The 18,643-nt window shown below is 40.7% G+C and overlaps 1 protein-coding gene across 5 annotated transcripts; it reads left to right on the top strand.

The window, feature by feature from the left end:
- The first annotated feature begins 9,584 nt into the window (after positions 1–9,584).
- LOC307237578 (heterogeneous nuclear ribonucleoprotein C-like) lies at positions 9,585–16,565 on the top strand. Of its 5 annotated transcripts, none has more exons than XM_080010322.1 (9): positions 9,585–9,679; positions 12,216–12,374; positions 13,793–14,058; positions 14,290–14,362; positions 14,502–14,552; positions 14,634–14,827; positions 15,031–15,144; positions 15,340–15,500; positions 15,858–16,565. In XM_080010322.1, the coding sequence occupies exons 2-9, from the start codon at positions 12,370–12,372 to the stop codon at positions 15,972–15,974; spliced, it is 981 nt and encodes a 326-aa protein (XP_079866448.1). In that variant the 5' UTR covers positions 9,585–9,679; positions 12,216–12,369; the 3' UTR covers positions 15,975–16,565. The 5 variants fall into 5 exon arrangements, with proteins under 5 accessions (XP_079866448.1, XP_079866450.1, XP_079866449.1 ...); XM_080010324.1 differs by having other exon boundaries at positions 14,655–14,827; XM_080010323.1 differs by having other exon boundaries at positions 14,505–14,552.
- Positions 16,566–18,643: the final 2,078 nt, after the last annotated feature.

Consider the following 18,643-nt stretch of genomic DNA (forward strand, 5'->3'; position numbering starts at 1 on the left):
AATAATAATAATTATTATTATTATTATTATTGTTGTTATTATTATTATTATTATTATTATTATTATTATTATTATTATTACTACAGAATTGCATAAAAAGGAATTGCCACTACTTGCAGATCTGACAAAGACGCTCAGAAAGGTGTTAACCGTGTTTCCATTCACAGGTGTGGCCTCATCTCTCAGAACCTGATTAAAATGATGCATACAGTAGCTAGTTTTGTCAGACAACTCAACGCTGCCACACGCTACCACGCCATTATGGGACAGCCTATTTAGGCAGCCAGTCCCTCCCGCCCCACCTGCTTTGCTGCACTCCCTCCACCTCCCCTGCATCCACCTGTTTGGCTCTACTCTTCTATTCAATGAGGGCATTCATGCTCACTGGTAGATTTCTAGCTCATTAAGTATGCCTCCTTTTGCTGTACACCGCGCCGGGAGTGATGAGCAGCAGAGCCCAGAGGGCTAACTCAAATGATGCAAAATCAATAAAAATCATCTTAAAGTAAATCTAAGAGTTGTCTGTCGATTGCAATATACGTGAGGTTATCCACTGATTTACTACGGCAGCAGCTATTTACGCAATCAGCCAAATTGGCCACCTTGTAGTCATATCATAGACCTAAACGGGTGCAGTTGTGCTTCACGGAGCACGTTACAGTTGGAGAAAGTCACCTTTTCTGTGATGCAATTTGGATGCAGAGTTTGCTGTGATCCTTGCATGTCTAGATCATAGACATGGACCCAGCTGGAGCGGTTGAACAGTAGAATCAATATGGTCAAACACCCTGATTCCATTTTTTCTTTTAATGAAGATAATCGTCAAATCAAGTTAATTATATAAAATTATATTTTTCCACTGTATTTCCACTGCAAGCACAGATAAACACAAATTACTATGAGCTAAATGTTACAAACCAACCATTCCTTCACCATTGTTCTACACCCAACCTGAAAATGGGCGGAGCCCATTTGATGCCACCCCCATCCCCCCACCAATCAATCCACACCTTTACCCATAATCCTCTTAGGCCTGGCAGACCCAAACATTTACAAGCAGGTGCAAATGAGAGAAACACTAACTGTGCACAGATGGCAGGAAATTCCAGTGAAATGACAGTGGCTCCATCCAAACCACAGGACACCGCGAGCGAAGCCCGTGAAGCAGATATTCCGGGGGCAGCGCCTACAGGCTCCTCGCGAAGCTGCAGGTCCGCCAACGTCTCGAAATACGATCGGCCGACAGACAACGTCTGCTCAAACTCTTCGAAGGACGCGAGGCGTCTGGGAGCGGTGTCTGCTGACCAAACTCCTGTGTGTCTTTCCAGACTATTTTCTTGATGGGAACGGGGCTGACAGACTGGAAATATATCTATAATACGTCTTATTTTGGCAATCTGTGGTATTCAGGTGTTCAAAACAATGTCAGAGAGAGGGATATACGGTACTTGTCTGACACATCATGCTCCACTCCTCCGTATGATGTCATGGGAAGACTGATTTCTTTTACACGGTATGAGGGGGACAATAGCTTTCTCTTCACGTATTTGGGAGGGTAAGAGAGGGATTTACGGAAAAGAGAGAGCAAAGAAAGAGTGTACGAATTGGTACTAAAATGCTGTATCGATAAAATATCGCTTCAGACTTGCAGACCATGATCTTACTTTTGTGGTATGTGTACAGCTGTAAGGCACACTGCAATGCGATCAACTGTCTACACCGTGACTAAAAACTTCACATTTTATATCCGATACTCTTTTTTTTTTTTTTTTTCCTGAATCGGGCTCCCGAAGTTCAAGAATCACCCTTTCTTACACTGTAATACAAAAGTTTCAATGGTGGGTTTCCCCCACTTAAACAGGATGAAACCAGGATAGGAGTGTATGGATTCTCCGCCTATTCATTGACACCTTGCGGACACTGAAAACTCTCCTTAATGTAACGTCTCTGTTTTCTCTGCGCTTCCAGTAGCAATATTTGGACTTTTTTATTATAATTATTATTTTTTTAACAATTTACCCCTACACTTGGCTTTATTCATAGTGTGTCCCAACACCAACCTCTCACTAATGGAAACACAATAGCGGTCGGTTGCTACTGGCAGTGACTACGCGGCTGCCGGAGGTACACCTCCTCCCTAAAGTCAAGTATTTACAGTCTTACACGTGTAATAACTCTTCTGCATGACAATATCTCTCTGCTGACATATCCATTTCACAGTTGTATGCCGCGTTATTGTTTTGTGTGGTTTTACTGTCGTAATGAATTGGGGCAGAATATTACTTTCATGACGGTAACCAATCAATTCACCTTACTCAGTCAATTTATGGCTCAATCTATTATGGTCAATATTACTATAGACTACTACTTATTGTGGGGGTATTACAGTGTACTGTATATTTATACATATAAATTGCATTATATATGCATTATAATATGATAGATAGATAGATAAATAGATAGATAGATAGATAGATAGATAGATAGATAGATAGATAGATAGATAGATAGATAGATAGATCAATTTTACCTTAACTTCTCCAAATGGAATTCATACAAAAGCACAAACAACTACTATAGATATCATGTTAAAGTCTTGTGAAAGAAATCTACTAATGTAGAAAGAGTTGGGAGGTTACAAGCATCTCCTTTCCCTCCCCAAATCCAAAACAATCGTGTAACTCACCTCCTTGTAAAAATGTGACCCCTCACAGTCCCGCAGGTTAAGTGGACCGACTGAAGTGCAGCATTCTGGGGGTTGAAACACATTTCTCCAATTGAAAAAACAAAAACAATGCAAAAGTTGGCACACAATATATACGCCAGCTCTCATGCTGAAGAGTAAAGCCCGTTCCACACCGAAGACGACAAACGACAAGGACAAAGCGGAAGTCCCTCCTATGGAGAGTCGGATTCCACACACGAAAATCATTTTTTTGTAAGCACTTTGCAAACACGATATAAAGGGAGTTTTAACTCTCATTCTTGGGAAATGGTAAATGTCCAGGTGACATTAAAAATACACCCGTGGGCCAAGAAAAACATTTTTAGAGAACTAGAAATGAGCAAAAATACTTTTTTGCGTGGCAGTCACACTTAATGATTTGGAAAAAGTGCACAGTAGGTACTTGTGTATAGTCAAAAGTGACAAGAAATATGGTTATAATTTGGAAATTGACACACACACGCAAATACAATGACGAGAAACAAACAAAAAAAACAACAACAACATTTGAGCAATTGGAACATCAGTGAGCCTCTGAGCGGAGCCCGTCCTAGGGGGGATTTCCCGGCACCGAGTTCCATGTCAGCGATACGGAGAGAGTAATGATTAAAACAAGCCTCCCCATCTGCTCGCCTTTCACTAAGTCCATATTTCCACCCCCTGCATTGCACGTTCATTCCAACGGCGTTACATAAATCAGTGGAGTAGGGGGGGGGGGGGGGGGGGGGGCAGTGGAAAGGATGAGACTTTAGAACTGATGTGGTGTGAACGGAGGTGTGTGTGTGTGTGTGTGTGTGTGTGTGTGTGTGTTGTGTGCATGTGTTTGAGGGTAGAGGGGTCCCAAGAAATATCTCTTGAGACCTATGGGTAAGAGTTCACTACAGTAAATATATTACGATTTCTTGAAATGGTTATTGCGCAACCAAAATAGCTTGTTGTGTAACCAGCGGTAGAAGAAAAAAAACAACAACTAAGAATACACTAAAGTGAAAATAACAACGCTAGATGTGGAATTGTGTGCCCCCAAATTCTAAGTATTCTGCCTCCTGGGTCCATTGTTAGTCCATCGTTTAACCCAGTGATCTGCAACCTCACACTCAATTTGATACACAGCAGGACCCCACGGAGCCCATTTTGAAACAGTTTGCCTTTGGGACCCGCACAAAAAAATAAAAAATAAAAAATAAATACATAAATAAATATATATATATATATATATATATATATATATTATTGAGTAGTAGTTATTATTGAGTGGTAGTCAAGTAATTTCCCCCTGGGATTATTAAAGTATTTCTGATTCTGATTCTGATTCTGATTGGACATGATTTAGTCCAAACTTCCATACCTGTCTCTACTATAGACACAGAGATAACAGTGAAACTAGGATCAAATCAGTCACTATTGTACATTCTCTAATGTTAAAGTTAAATGGACGTTCAACTGTTCATCATTTTGCTGGGGACGCCCCTTGGGAGGTGCCCGAACCCCAGGTTGAGAACCACTGATTTAACCTATTCATTACCTGAAACCGCTGGCATGGGCGACGCGTGCAGGTGGAACAACCGATCTCACGAACTGAAGACATTCTGGTTGATATAACGCTCGTAAACGTAAACGTATCGAAAACGATATTCAGCGTTTTACATGTAATTTTACATTTTACATGCAATCAATTAATACGTTTGAATAAGGGTCAGGGTTGTATGCTCCTCTGAATATTAATATTTATAATTGTCTATACTCATATAATTGTTATGACTTTGTTTTTTTTTTGTTTTTTCCGTCAAATTGTTTTGAAATACCCCGAGTCAAAAAGAAAATGTCCATGTCGGTGACGCTGATCCAGGCAGCAGCGCACTTACCGCTCCCGGGCGGACATGCGTCCCCCTCGTGGCGCGGCGGGGGTCCACGCGTGCGGCGCTCCGCTCACGCATTTCATCGTGTGGGTGTCACGACGCGGTGTCCTGCGCCGCAGCGGCGCACCCGCGCCTGCACGCTCTGTGCCGCGGAACGAGGCGACGTCACCCACGGGCCGCGCGGCGCGTGCTGTGCTCGGACTCGGGGAGCGTGGAGCCACTGGCGCGTTGTGGGTTGGAGCAGGGGTTCCCAAACGGAGGTCCGCGCCCCCCCCCGCCCCCCCTAAGGGTTCAAGAAGGAATTGCTCGGCTTCCGCGGCAAAAAAAAAAGAAAAAGGTGTTTTTTTCTTTTTGTTTCTCTCTCTCTCATATACACTATATACTACGATGACTACTCCTACTACTACTACTAATAATAAATATAAATATAACTATAAATATAGCTGGGGGCAGCAATACGTGGGGTCCAGGGTAGTCAGCCCTTCGTTAAAGTTCAATGGAGGAGTGTGCTTTGGCTCGCCGTTCCGGTGTGTTTTGTGACTGCGAAAGTTCAGTAACCCAGCCTGGTTGCAGTGTAATTCGATGATTGGGTGGTGTCTGTGGCTGTGGGTGGGTTTCCTACGCTGCAACCGACGACAATGATCATTTTGAAGTAGGGCTGCGTGGATTACGGCTGAAATGTTTATCACGAGTATTTTAGTCAATATTGTGATTATTTATCATGGTTATTATGGGGAACAATTATTTTATTGCACTTTGTAAACAGAACAGAAAACTGCCTTCACAATAATAATGTATTTTATAAACCTATAAATAAATAAACTCAAATGTACAAATATTTGAATCAATATGGGATTTTCTTCATATGAATTCAGACTTCTTAAGGCTATATATTAATTTCAAAAGAAGGTCACTTACATTACACCTGCAGGTTTTTTTGCGAGAGACTACTGCCGGCACAGCACCCTCAAGAAGAAATACAGTTAGATATTTTCATTAAACACTTTAAATCAAAATAACTACTGTGTGACAATTATTTAAAGTTTTGTATTCATTTAAAACTGATATTTTGACAGGCAAGTGTAGAGCAGTGGCGAAAATGCATAAATGGGGACTCATTTATGCATTTACGCCCCGCTGCACTTACTCATTTCCCATTTCTTCAAATTAAACAAATAAAATCAATGTGTTATTATTATTTTAGTGGTATTTACTTTTTCCTATTTGAAAGAAACAAAAAAGAAAGCTCCACAGAAAAAAAACAAGCTCCACAGAGTCTGCAGCGGGCTCCTGCTGGTGCACAGATTATTTACTTTGCCCCACAAGGATAACTGCGATCAGACGATACTTACGGTTATTGTCAGGAGTAATTTTAATTCAGGAAGTTTGTATACATTGATATCTCTGTAATATCTATAAATTCTGACAGTGATGTTATTGGGTTTTTATGTTATTATTTTGTATTTTATATATATTCTTATTTGAAAGAACTTACTCTGGTGCTTGTCAGTTGTCTTCAGAAGCCTATAGGTTTATGATGTTTAATACACTGTGCTTTGTTAATTGCAATCGTCTTCTGATTAAATAATACCTGTAATTTTGTAACTTCGTATGGTTAAGAGTTTATATCATATATTGCTTTAGTTAAGTTATTGGTAAGGTTTTGGTTTGGGTTACTTACTCGCGTCATCTGTGTACTCCATCAATTTGTGCATGCATGCAACAATGTATTCATTGGAGTATATGTCTATGAGTGGCGCCGTCTTACAGCAGGAGTTATTATTGATCACAAACTCCATCGATAATCCTGAACCGATCTGGATGAAACTGGAACGAGGCCATGTGGGAAGAGCCCCGATTAAAAACGTATTCAGATTGTCTGTGGGTTTCTCAGATCCATGATGTCCAGAGTGTCTGACATCAGTCCCATCTGCCGCCATCTTGGAGAGGACCCGCTTGTTGACTAATCACTAGACTGCAATGCTATGATGTGACCTGTACGACACATTATTTGCGCATGCGCGCACGTTGCTGCAATAACAAAAGATACCATTTTTAAACTAAATTATTCCCCAATATTGCACCGATCTGGATCAAACTTGGACGACGGTATGTCGGAACTGCCTCGGATACACATTTTATTCATCTCGTCTGTGAGTGCGGTGGAGCCATGAGATCCACACACCACTGAAGTCAGTTTTTGGGCAGGAGGCCTATTGTTTTTTATCACAAATTTTAATTTCATTTTTATCATCATTATTATTATTATTATTATTATTATTATTATTATTATTATTATTATTTTGCCATATATACTGTATTTAGATATACATATATAATTTTTAATATATATATTTTAATATAATACTTTTTTCTATTTTGGAGGGTTGAGTTGGTTGATATATTGTTGTAATGAGTTGTTGGTTTTATATGAGAACATGACTCATTCTGGCTTTACTTCAAATTACTAATCTTGGTCAGTCAACCAATCAACAAATCAACAAATCAACCAATCAATCAATCAACCAATCAACCAATCAACCAATCAATCAATCAATCAACCAATCAATCAATCAATCAATAAACCAATCAATCAACCAATCAGTCGATCAATCAATCAACCAATCAACCAATCAATCAACCAATACCTCATTGAGTTGTGTCTCGTAGGAATAGTATTAGGTTACTTATTATTAGGGTAGCTATTACACTATAAATAATATCCATCAATTTATATCAATTGCTCGACTGGTCTTTTGTTTCAAGATGAACTTGAAAAAAAATACAGGCATTCCAAATTATCCCAAATATTCAAGTCCAAAATCATATTCAAGTCAAAGTACAATTGTTTTAATTAAGAAATTAACTCAGGTTTAAGTAAATGTATTTATCCACTTTACTTAAGGAAAATAATACATTTACTTAAAACGTATTGAAGTATTAAGTTCATTACTATTGATTTACTTTAAATTACAAAACGTAGTCAATCAATAAATCAATGTGTCTATTGTGAAGACAATCTGATCTATCTAACACCATAAATATCCATGCAGATCAATTGCATACCGGTCAAAGTTTTAATTTAATTTCTTTAGATTAACAACTGATTTGACATGTCTCTTAAACCAGCCTTGTTATTAGTTTGCCATCAATGATGGTCGGTTGGCACAGATGATTGCATGATGATGCAACTGATTAACGTTTTAACTAAAATTTGAAAAGTTCTTTTTTGTAATCTAAAAAAGCTGCAGTTTATTTAAAATGTTGCTTAAGTTGCGACACAACTACCCAACCAATTCACCAAGCTGTAACTTCACACAATAAGTAGCCACTGACAGAAATACACACTACATTTTTGTCATCGGTATTTTTATTACCGTTAAAAACTTACGTTGGAGATCTAATTGTAAATCTTAAGAGGAGACACGGGACTATAAATATAAGTCCTCTGTGGGTCATTCGTAAGCAAAAACAGATGTCTAAAAAAAAAGGACACATCCTGCATGAGAACTTTGATATTGGGGTTTCTTCGAAACAGCAGGAAATCTTAGCAACTAACACACTTCTTTTTAGACCCAACGAAAATATAGTGTGAGATAGTGTGATGGATTCAGAGAGAAAGTGCGGCACTCAAGCAAGTGGCGTTTTGGTAAAGTGTTTATTAAAACAATTATTTAAATGAATAAAGACCCTACGATATGCTTGCATTTGTAACCTCTTATCATTGACTAGTTTTGCACGAGTCAGAGTTATTAAAACCTGAGGCATGGTTGTCTACATTTATTAGAGATTAGAAATTATACGTTTCAATCGCGCAGAAGATGATTTTGATTGAACTGATTTGTTTGCGCACCAGTACTCCCCTCTTCTGGCGGGATTAAGCACCAGCGCACAAATGAACGTTCGGGTTCACACATGTATTGTAAAATTAGATCTTTAACTGGACAGCTGTGGTGCTGTGGTTTTTATTTATTTATTTTTTTTAATTCGGGCGTTACAGCAGCAAAAACAAAACAATCCAAAAAAAAAAAAAAGTGCAGTCAAGTAAGAGATACATTTTTAAATGAATAGAAAACTTGAAGCCAACATCTATAGAATTGATACTGGTGTCGTCTGTCATACTCAAACTAGAACTAACTTTGAATTTTGGGTTGCAGTCTAATGGAAGTCTTAATCATGAGGATTGTATTTGTCTCGTTCAACCAACGTCGGAATTATTATTATTATTATTATTATTATTATTATTATTATTATTATTGATATGATCATATTATTATTAGTAGTAGTTTATGTATTAGTAGTATTATCAATAATAGTAATAATAATAATAATTATTATTATTATCATTATTATTATTGTTATGATCATATTATTATTAGTAGTAGTTTATGTATTAGTAGTATTATCAATAATAGTAATAATAATAATAATAATAACAACAACAATAATAATAATAATAATAACAACAATAATAATAATAATAATAATAATAATAATAATAATAATAATAATAATAATAATAATAATATGAATATGAATACATTATATTATTTGATAGCCTTGGCTCTTCTGGCCCATTATGTTGGCAAAAGACGGGAAAATACATGAATTACATCATAATATCCTATTTTTGTGGGAGTGTGAAATATTGCTGTGCTGCTGCTGTTCTAATCTATATGTTTATTGTATATATTCGTTTCTATTTTCATCCTCGTTTCTTTCACGTCATTGCCCATTGTTTTGACGTGAGCTGCAGTAACGTCGACGTCCTCCGGGGACGAATCGACCCTCCGCTTCGGAGCTAGCGAGTTTATTAGGGGGGGGTCGGCTCGTTTTGACGGTAGCGAACTTCGACGCCGTCGCATGTCGATGCGCCGCATCGGTCGAGGGGGGAAGGCACCGCCCGTCCGGATCGCCCCGCATAGCCCGATCAAACACCACGCGATTACTGCGCCATTTACCCGTTGCCACTTCCGCCAGGACCGTGGCTAGAAGACAAGCTAGCGCCCAGGCCAGTGTAGGGGTCGCACCGCTCGAGTTGCAATACCGACAAGTTCAGATTTTACCGAAAGCAAGCATTTTAACGTTACTTTTGGTGAGTATTTTGAATCCAGACATTTTTCATTTTTCCTTTACTTTGTTTTTTTTTTGGATTTTGTTTTTGTTTTTGCAGCGATGTTTTTTTTTTTTTTTTTTGTCTTGCGTGTGGGATGGTGCTGGCGAGCGAGCTAGCGCGCTTGCTAGCTTCGCTCGCCCTACAGAAAATCGGAACGTTAGTGTAACGTTACATTTTGGACTTTTGCAAAGCGTTTCAGGTTATATTTCGTAGCGGCTTTCGAGAAGACCTTTTTATTTTGGAACCAAATGGGGGTGTTTTTTTTTTTTTTTTTTTTTCTCGGTGCGTTTTGAAGCCACACCGCCAACCATCGTTGATTAACAACGTAATTTTGAGAAGCTTGTCTGCGTGGATTGGAAATAAAAACAAATATTATATTCAGTGCAGTGTCAAGGGAAAACGGCTTTATTTGGATTTTGGGTGTGTTTTTTGTTTTTTTGCCAATGGAGTCGATGTTATGTCTGTAAAATGGAGGCTGGCTAGAGCAGGGTTCGTTGGCCCGTCGCATGTAGTGATGGAAGGTTCGACTCTTTTTTTGGAGACGCGGCTTTTGACGAGTCACATAGTAAAACAGAACAAAAAAAAAAAGACTCGATTTTCCGACTCCACGTCCATTTGAGTCAGTTGACGTGCTGCACGGTGAGCGAGGGAGGACTTAAGGTGAACGATGAACGAGAGCCCGAAGATTCTGAGTCGCGAATGGAATCCTCTCAAGACTCATTAAATTGTCACAGTTATTAGGCATCAGAATGCTTTACCGTGGACCCCAGAAGTCCTGTTGGTCTTATTGTGTCAACGTAACATGTTATTACGTAATGTATAATGTATTACGTAAATGTATCCCAGCAATTTACCTTTGTCAAAATTATTACATTCTGTGAAATTCTATGAGTCATGCTAAACGCCTTGGACCTGCATGTAGTTATTTTCGGTTTGTGAATAAGATTCGCTCGCTCTCCCTCCTTTGCCGGAGTGACTCCCGAGTCATTTTAATTTGTTCGCTACGAACGAATCGTTCGCCAGTCTGGCACCACCACAAGAGCAGGCTGCCTGGGGCCTGTCGCAGGGGCGGTGTTAAGCCTGGCGCTATTGTGTCAGCAGAGGCTTGTGTAACCACCGATGGGTTATATTTTTGAGAGCGCTGATTTTTATTTTTGAACTGGCTGATTTTTATTTTTACTTCCCCGGCTTTGCCTCTTTTTGAGAAGACATTTGAATGAGTTTTCATTTTTAAGCGATTGGCGGAGATCTGTACTATTAGCCACATAAAATATTGCCAGGTATTCCCTAAATTACATGAATTAAAGCTTTATACATCTGAACAAGTATGATGCGTTTTATCTTGGCTATCATGATGACATGTAGACATGCTGCAATGGCTGCATGGCCTTTTGTGTTCCGCTATCCTCAATACCTTCTATGTATATTGGAATAATTGAACCACTTTGCAGAGGTGAAACTGTAGTTAGTTAAATAGTCCAGGAAAACACATGGTTTAAATAATTGTTTCTATGATATTATTCTAGACCATCAAGTATTGTATGAACTCTTCATTTGAACTCTTAAAGCGAATAATACAAGCTTTATTTCCCCATGCTGATTCTCTACTCTGTGATGGGTGAACTGGTTGCAGATTTACTGGGTGGGTTCTGACATTGAGAATAAATATCCCGTAACAGTATGAACAAGACCAGCCCTTAACCTCTGTTTACAACACAGACATTTAATTAGCCATGCCAACTTCACGATTTGGCTCACTCAAAGCATAGATAAAGAATGATGACATTGTGATGATGTGAACTGCTTAAATCTAGTGCAAGACAAATGTTTAGATCTACACCATTTTCACAGGGTAAGCACTTAATACCCCGCCAACCATACAAGCTTAGAAATGCCCCACTTTCCTTCTGTGTGTGTTGTAAGTTATTTTTAGTCGATGCCATACCAATGGGAAGCACATGCTTTCTCTTTGTTAACTGTTTACCAAATAACATAACCCCCCCCATTGTAATAGACTTCAGACAAATCTGAAACTCATCGATGCACCAAGCTGCCATTTCACCAAGCCCCATAAATCGATTCTGAAATAACACAAATAAAGATATTCTTCCAATGCATGCATTCAATGGGCTAAAGAAAACAATGCTAGAACCCTCGGAATGAAAATGTATGTGATCACTGCACTGATCATGGGTAAAAGACTGCGTTGCACTGTGACACTTGAGTAATTGAAACAGTAGTATAACACATGCTTAAACTACTCATTTGATCAATTGGCGTATCTGAGATTTAAAAGGGGGGGGAAAAAAAAAGCATTGAGTCCCAATAAGTGCTTTTTTAAGACTTCGTACTGCAATAAAAACCTTGTCTGTGTCCTAAAAAGAAGAATAATAAAGGTGATTGCTGTCTTTCCCCACCTCCCTGCGTCATGTACTGTGCCTACTCCAAGCAGGTAAGACTTGGCGGAGGATAACCCTGTAAATCTTGACCGGAGGTGTGTCTTCTGTTATCTCAGTATAAATCGCTGGGGGTGAAGGACAGGTGAAGTTTCAAGTTGTCTGAGAGGGCGCTGCTGTATATTTGCGGAGAGCCAACCCCACAAGACACCCGCCCAGCACAAACTGGCCCACAGTTTCAGAGCAGCCACCACAGACCTGCACACAGACGCTATGGAGTGAGTGATGTGTCCCACCCTGAATGCCTCTCCCCCTTTTTCTGAATGCCTCTCCACTCAACCATCAGGCTCCCACTGACTGCGCCCATGAGCAGTTACGGGGCAAAAAATATCAAAACAAAATAAGCCAGTTTGTGAGCGTGTTAAGCAATATGGTGGGGTAGGACCTCTTATTTCAGCAGTATTTGCTCCGTTCTGTATATTTAACCATACAGCGACACTGAATAGTCAAACCCAACGTTTAAACATTTGTCCCTGACTTGTGCTGCTCGCAGCAAGTTGAAATTGCACATCACCATAGACACTTCAATAAGACATAGAGGTCGCTGACAAATTCGCAACACTTGAATTCAAACTATGCACACACACAGGACTGTTTTTGTATTACAATGTGGACTAAGGTCTGCGGGACACCTCTGAAGAGGAATTGTTCTGAAATTGATGTCTGCGGAATAACTGTTCATCCTGACTATTACAGTTATTCACAGTGCCATTGGATTAACCTGCACATTCTTTTACAGTGTAACCCTTTGCTTTGCACAGTGAAAGACCCTAAACTCTTCAGTGTTGGTTAAGGCTAGTGCCCCCCTATGTTAAATAAGTGTTGCTTTACAAATAACCCAGGATTTTGTTTCCCCCATTGACACTATTCACTCTTGCATTGTGTGAATTTAGCAGCAGCAAGATCAATAACTAAAGAGATGTTAATGCTGATCATAGGCAGGGAAGGGGAGGTTCAGTTTCAGAACAAAACATTGACCCAGCAAGTTTCATTATCTTGTTTTTCCAGCAGTGATACATTTTTAATTGCAGGTGGTACACTGTCTTGTCTATGCAGCCAAACAGTCTTATAGAAACCAGGAAAGGGCTAGTGATGGTATTTATTTGATGGTCATGAGCTAATTCTAGGGTTGTAACTTTGCCTGCTATCACTGTAGTATCCCACTGTCGACCGCTGGAAAGGCTCATTACCCACACAGCTGTCGATGGATGAATATCATTTTCACCTTAATTCAACCTTCGAGTATTGTATAGATTTTCCGACAGTGGTTATCACCGGTTATAATGACTATATCTGGGTCAAACGTCATCAGTCTAAAACATGATTTCAAATTGATTTATTCATTTTGAATAACCTTCATTGCACTTACTGCTGTGACATTATCTTGTGGTAAATGCAGGAATTATTGTGTTAAAGATAACTGTAAGACGTTGCTACGTCCAGGCACAGGGAATATCTGGTAGCCAATGAAGGTTGCGTTGGCATGAAAATCATATTTATCACCCGAAAATATCCAAAGCTAGTGAGGATAGATGGCAGTTGCCTTGGTGTTGGGGGTGGGGGGGCTTGCTCCATCGCTAAAGCTGGGTCTCTCTCTACCCCCCCCTCCCCCCTCCCCACCGTGTCCTTGTGTTAGCCGCTCACCCACCACCTCCAGCCTGATGGCAAGCAACGTCACCAACAAGACGGACCCGCGCTCCCTCAACTCGCGGGTCTTCATCGGCAACCTCAACACCCTGCTGGTTACCAAGGCCGATGTGGAGGCCATCTTCGCCAAGTACGGCAAGATCGTGGGCTGCTCCGTCCACAAGGGCTTTGCCTTCGTCCAGTACGCCAACGAGAGGAACGCCCGCTCCGCTGTCGCCGGGGAGGATGGACGGATGATTGTCGGGCAGGTGCTCGGTAAGCTGTTTTGAGTTTAAAAAGTACTAACGTACCCTTTTTGTAAAGAGACCCTGTATTGCTCAGCCCTACTTTCTATGTTATGTGGTTATGCCAGTCCCGCAACCTTCAATCAAGTTTCCATTCATAGCCGTTAAGGTTACATAGGTCAAATGCAATTTTTATTGCAGTGGGGGGGGGGTCATTATATAGTTTTCCTGCCTAAAAGTGACAGCCATTTCTTTGCCTTAGACATAAACCTGGCTGGAGAACCCAAGCCGCACCGGTCAAAAACCACAAAGCGTTCGGCCGGAGACATGTACAGGTTGGTGGTTCCCATACCAGTAATCTTGTGCTGAACCTAATCGTGTCTAGATGACGTATAACACAAAGTCAAACTGTAATCTAAACATTGCTGAAATGTGTATTTATATATATATTTTTTTACTGTTTCTTGTATACAGCAGTTCCTCGTTTGACCTCGACTACGACTTTCAGAGGGATTACTATGACAGGTGAGTGGGACATTCCATTCTAGTGTTGGTGCACCTCAGTATGAGACTTTTAGCCGTCATTCCCTTATCTTTTAATGGTAGTTTGGTGGCTTCCACCCCCAGAGTGTACTCCTACCCCTCCCGAGTACCCCCTCCTCCCCCGCCACTGTCGCGGGCCGTGGTCCCGTCGAAGCGTCCCCGGGTCAGCATCAGCAGCGGAGGAGGGGGCAGCCGCCGCACCAAGAGCAGCTTCTCTTCCTCCAAGAGCAGCCAGAGGACGTCCTCATCCAGAACAAGTCAGTGACACACACACACACCAAACACAAAAGGTTCATCAGGCCATGTGTTATGTTTTGTCCAAATGCATTTGGCAGCCCAAATAAAAGTCCAAAAAATAGAAATAAGTTCACTCCAAGTAATCTTGCACTCCAAGTTCATCTACTACTTGTGTTCAGATTTGAGTTGAGACTTTGTTTTGTGCTTTGTCTACCGCTTCCAGTGAAGGTAGACGAGCTGCAGACCGTCAAGCGGGAGCTGATCCAGATTAAAAGCAAGGTGGACTACCTCCTGGAGAGCCTGGAGCGCATGGAGAAAGACCACAGCAAGAAGTCGGGTAAGAGGGAAACATTGAAATCTAGCACCCCCTGTCTGTAGCAGAGAGAAACTCATCCTGTTAATGAATACAAATACTGTATGTTTTTGATGCTATAAACACATCACATCTATGATCATGTGAGTTATCCTTCGAAAAAGTCGATGAATCCAGGGGAGTGCTTTGTGCTTTGTGCTCTGTGCGTTGTCGGAACAGAGACCAAGAGTGTCAAGGCAGAGCCGGGGGAGGTGACGTCCCCTCAGCACTCGAGCTCCAAGAAGGATGAGGGCATCAAGAGGGAGCGAGAGAGCCAGGAGATGAATGACTCTGAGGACGAGGAAGACGAGGGCGACCTGCTGGAGGAGGAAGAAGAGGAGGTGAGGGAAAATCTTAACTTAATAAAAATGTTGCAGAATTGCTTTTGACATCGATGATGCCAGGGAAATGTACATTTAATCCAGCATAGTTGGAAATGGGCACTTATAATAGATGACAATAAAACTAATAATGGATGTATAGAGATGCTAATATAAATAATAGACGATAAGACTAAGAATATACTTTAATAAAGATCACTGATTATATTTGATTATATTTGATTTAAGTGAAATCCTTGAGAATTGGGAGGCTGAGGAAATAGCTCTTGAAAGTCCTTGAATTTTTTTGATAATTCCAGAATGAATAATAATAAAGAAAAAAATATAGTATATAAACATACGCTAAAAAACATTCAGGTGAAGAGTCACGAGAGGGAGGATGACGATGAAGAGGAGGAGGAGGAAGAGGAGGAGGGCGAGCACGTGGACGGAGATGACGACGGCGACAGCGTTAACGGGGAAGACGAGTCCTAGTCGGGACAGCGCCGGCGGACCACAGACAGATGGACAGTTGCGCCAACACGGCCTCCGGGCGGAACTTGGGCTCCGGTTGTAATGGCAAGATCGCGGATTCCAAATGAATTAACATATGTGTTGCGTACACATACAGTTGCACCCACGTCACACTCACGTACGCTATTGTTTCATCCTACCACAGTACTTTTGTTCTTGTCTAGTCAGCTCGTCCCCCTTTTTTCGTTTTTGGTTTGGTTGTTACTTTTTAGTTTTCCAGTGTCACTATAACAGGTATCATTAGCTGTAGGTTTTATTGTGTGCTTGTATTGCGGTATTCTTTGTCCTCTAGCCACCGGGATGGGGAAACGGAGTCCGATACGTTATCAAGAAACCACAGCTTGGCAGGTCTTAACGCAAATGACAGCAATTTGACGTCAATTGAGCAAATATGTTGTTTAACTTGTATTCGTTTTTTTTGTTGCTTTTCAGTTCTTGGACGGAAGTATGTTTGTCTCTGTGTGTCCAGTATTCTCATGTCACTGTTTTTTATACTATTCAGTTTTAGTTGAACTCTAAAGAATAAATTGCAATAAAATATAAGAAAATTGGTGTTTCGCGTTTTTTACTTTGAGTCCGCTTTGTCTTTATTTTCCCTTCCTTGTTATTTTGAAATGTCATGGACCTTGCTGACACAAGGAAATTGACAAACATTGACTAAGTCACACCTGTCTCTGTGGCATTTTGCGGGGATAGGGAACTACTGTGTTTACAGAAGCACCGACGTCATTCCGACTCTGGAATGCAGAGTCGGGTCCCCAACAGTAATAATGGAAAGCATTTTTATGGCTCATGCGGATTTGTTACCAGCTGCCAGTCTCATAAAGTTGTTCATCGTAGGCTTTGTTCCCAATTTAATTACAGCCTCGCAAAACCCTGATGACTGATTGTGGCAGACTGAAATGTCAGTTTGAGAAGGCCATGGCCATTTACACTTCCTCTTTTTGGCTGGATGTTGAGAATTACGTCTGGGGAAATGTAACGCCGTGAGCCCCCTTCCCACCAACACAAACCTATGCCTGATTCTGGGCTGGTCCTTGTGCTGGTTTGCAGTCTTCAACCTCCTAACCTCCTAAAAACTGGTTTGCTTCTCCATGAGAAAAACGGGAGTCATGTCACTGTAGACATCTGTATACATCTCCACCTTTTCAACAGGATGGGGGCCAATTATTATTTATTGCTTGTGCTTTGTGGTGCTTTGTTTGTTTTTTGATGGAAAGTCATCTACTCACTAGTCCACCTTTACAGCCTCTAGTTGTTTATTCTTGCATTCTTGCAAACTATTCTAACTCAAACTTTCCTCCCTCACTGCCCAAACACCCCACCTGCCTTTATGATGCTGCCACCACACCTCAATCCAACTCAACTCCATTGACAAAACAGTCGGGAAGTCCGCAGTTTCTCCCCAAGAAGACATTTAGTTTCAGGGACCTTTATTTCTGCCATTGGGTGAATTTTTATGAAAGTAAATCACAAAATAACAAGTAAACTAACTAAAATTTAAAAAACAATTAACTTTGTTTTTTTGAACCTTTTTTTTTTTACCTTGTTTGTTATCCATTTTTAACATTGATGACACATACTAATCAATTTTCCACTATTGATAATTTTTTTGGTCTATTTTATGATTGTAATGCTGTGTGTTGGATGGGGCGGGGGCGGGGGGTTCCCAGTTGAGTGGGTTGTGTTGTGTTATTTGCATCAGTTCATCTTATCAGGGCGAGGTGTGCAGCAGTGGCGTTGTTAGGGGTGGGCATTGGGGGCTTTATGAGTAGCCCCCCTACCAACCCCTCATCGACAGTTTGCCTAAGCCCCTGATGTCTTTTTCAACTAAAACTCCTTTGGGATTTGGGGTGGGGTTCTTTTTTTTAAAACATAAAAAATTAAATCTGAGGGCTCCCAACATCTTTATTTTCTAAAAGTTTATATGTTTTTGTCCATTTTATCCTCACAACCACATGGATGATTGCCCATATAGGCAACGCTCAGAACATGCCCTGTGAGCACACTGCATAGAGAGGCCCCTAGTTGGGAGATAGGCTGCCTGAGCACAGTGCTAACAGGCGGGAAGTGAACCCAGGACCTCCTTGCTGTGAGGCAGCAGTGCAAGCACTGCACCACTGTGCCACACCAAGGGTATTCTCTTCTCCACTGTGCTGACTGGGTCTATGTCCACTAGCTGTCCTCTATGTCCATGATGTGTCCATGTACATTCTTCTGTAATCTGAGTTTTTTCCTTAATCTACTCATCAGTAGTGAGCAACACACATCGCTGATCGCTGGAGTGAGTGACAAAGGAAATAACATATTTCATGGAAAATAAAACACCACACAAATTGACGAGGCCTGCTAGTGCGCGAGCCCCCGGCAATTGCCTAACAAAATTAAAAAAAATCCAACCCTGCAACCACTGTGGGGTGTGGATTCTAAGCCCATTCATAATCGAAATGGAATAATATGATTCTTTTTTTTACTTTGTCATAGAAAAAAAGACAAAACCAGATTGTAGGTTGTGTACGTTTGAGGGATTCAGTGGAACCTAAACTGAGATACTGACCTTTGAACCCTGACTAGAGGTCACCTTTGAAGCCCTGTATCTGAGTAATCAAAATAGCTACCAAAATAATGTC

This window comes from Zeus faber (assembly GCF_960531495.2).
Source record: "Zeus faber genome assembly, chromosome: 12".
NCBI classification, from domain to species: domain Eukaryota; kingdom Metazoa; phylum Chordata; class Actinopteri; order Zeiformes; family Zeidae; genus Zeus; species Zeus faber.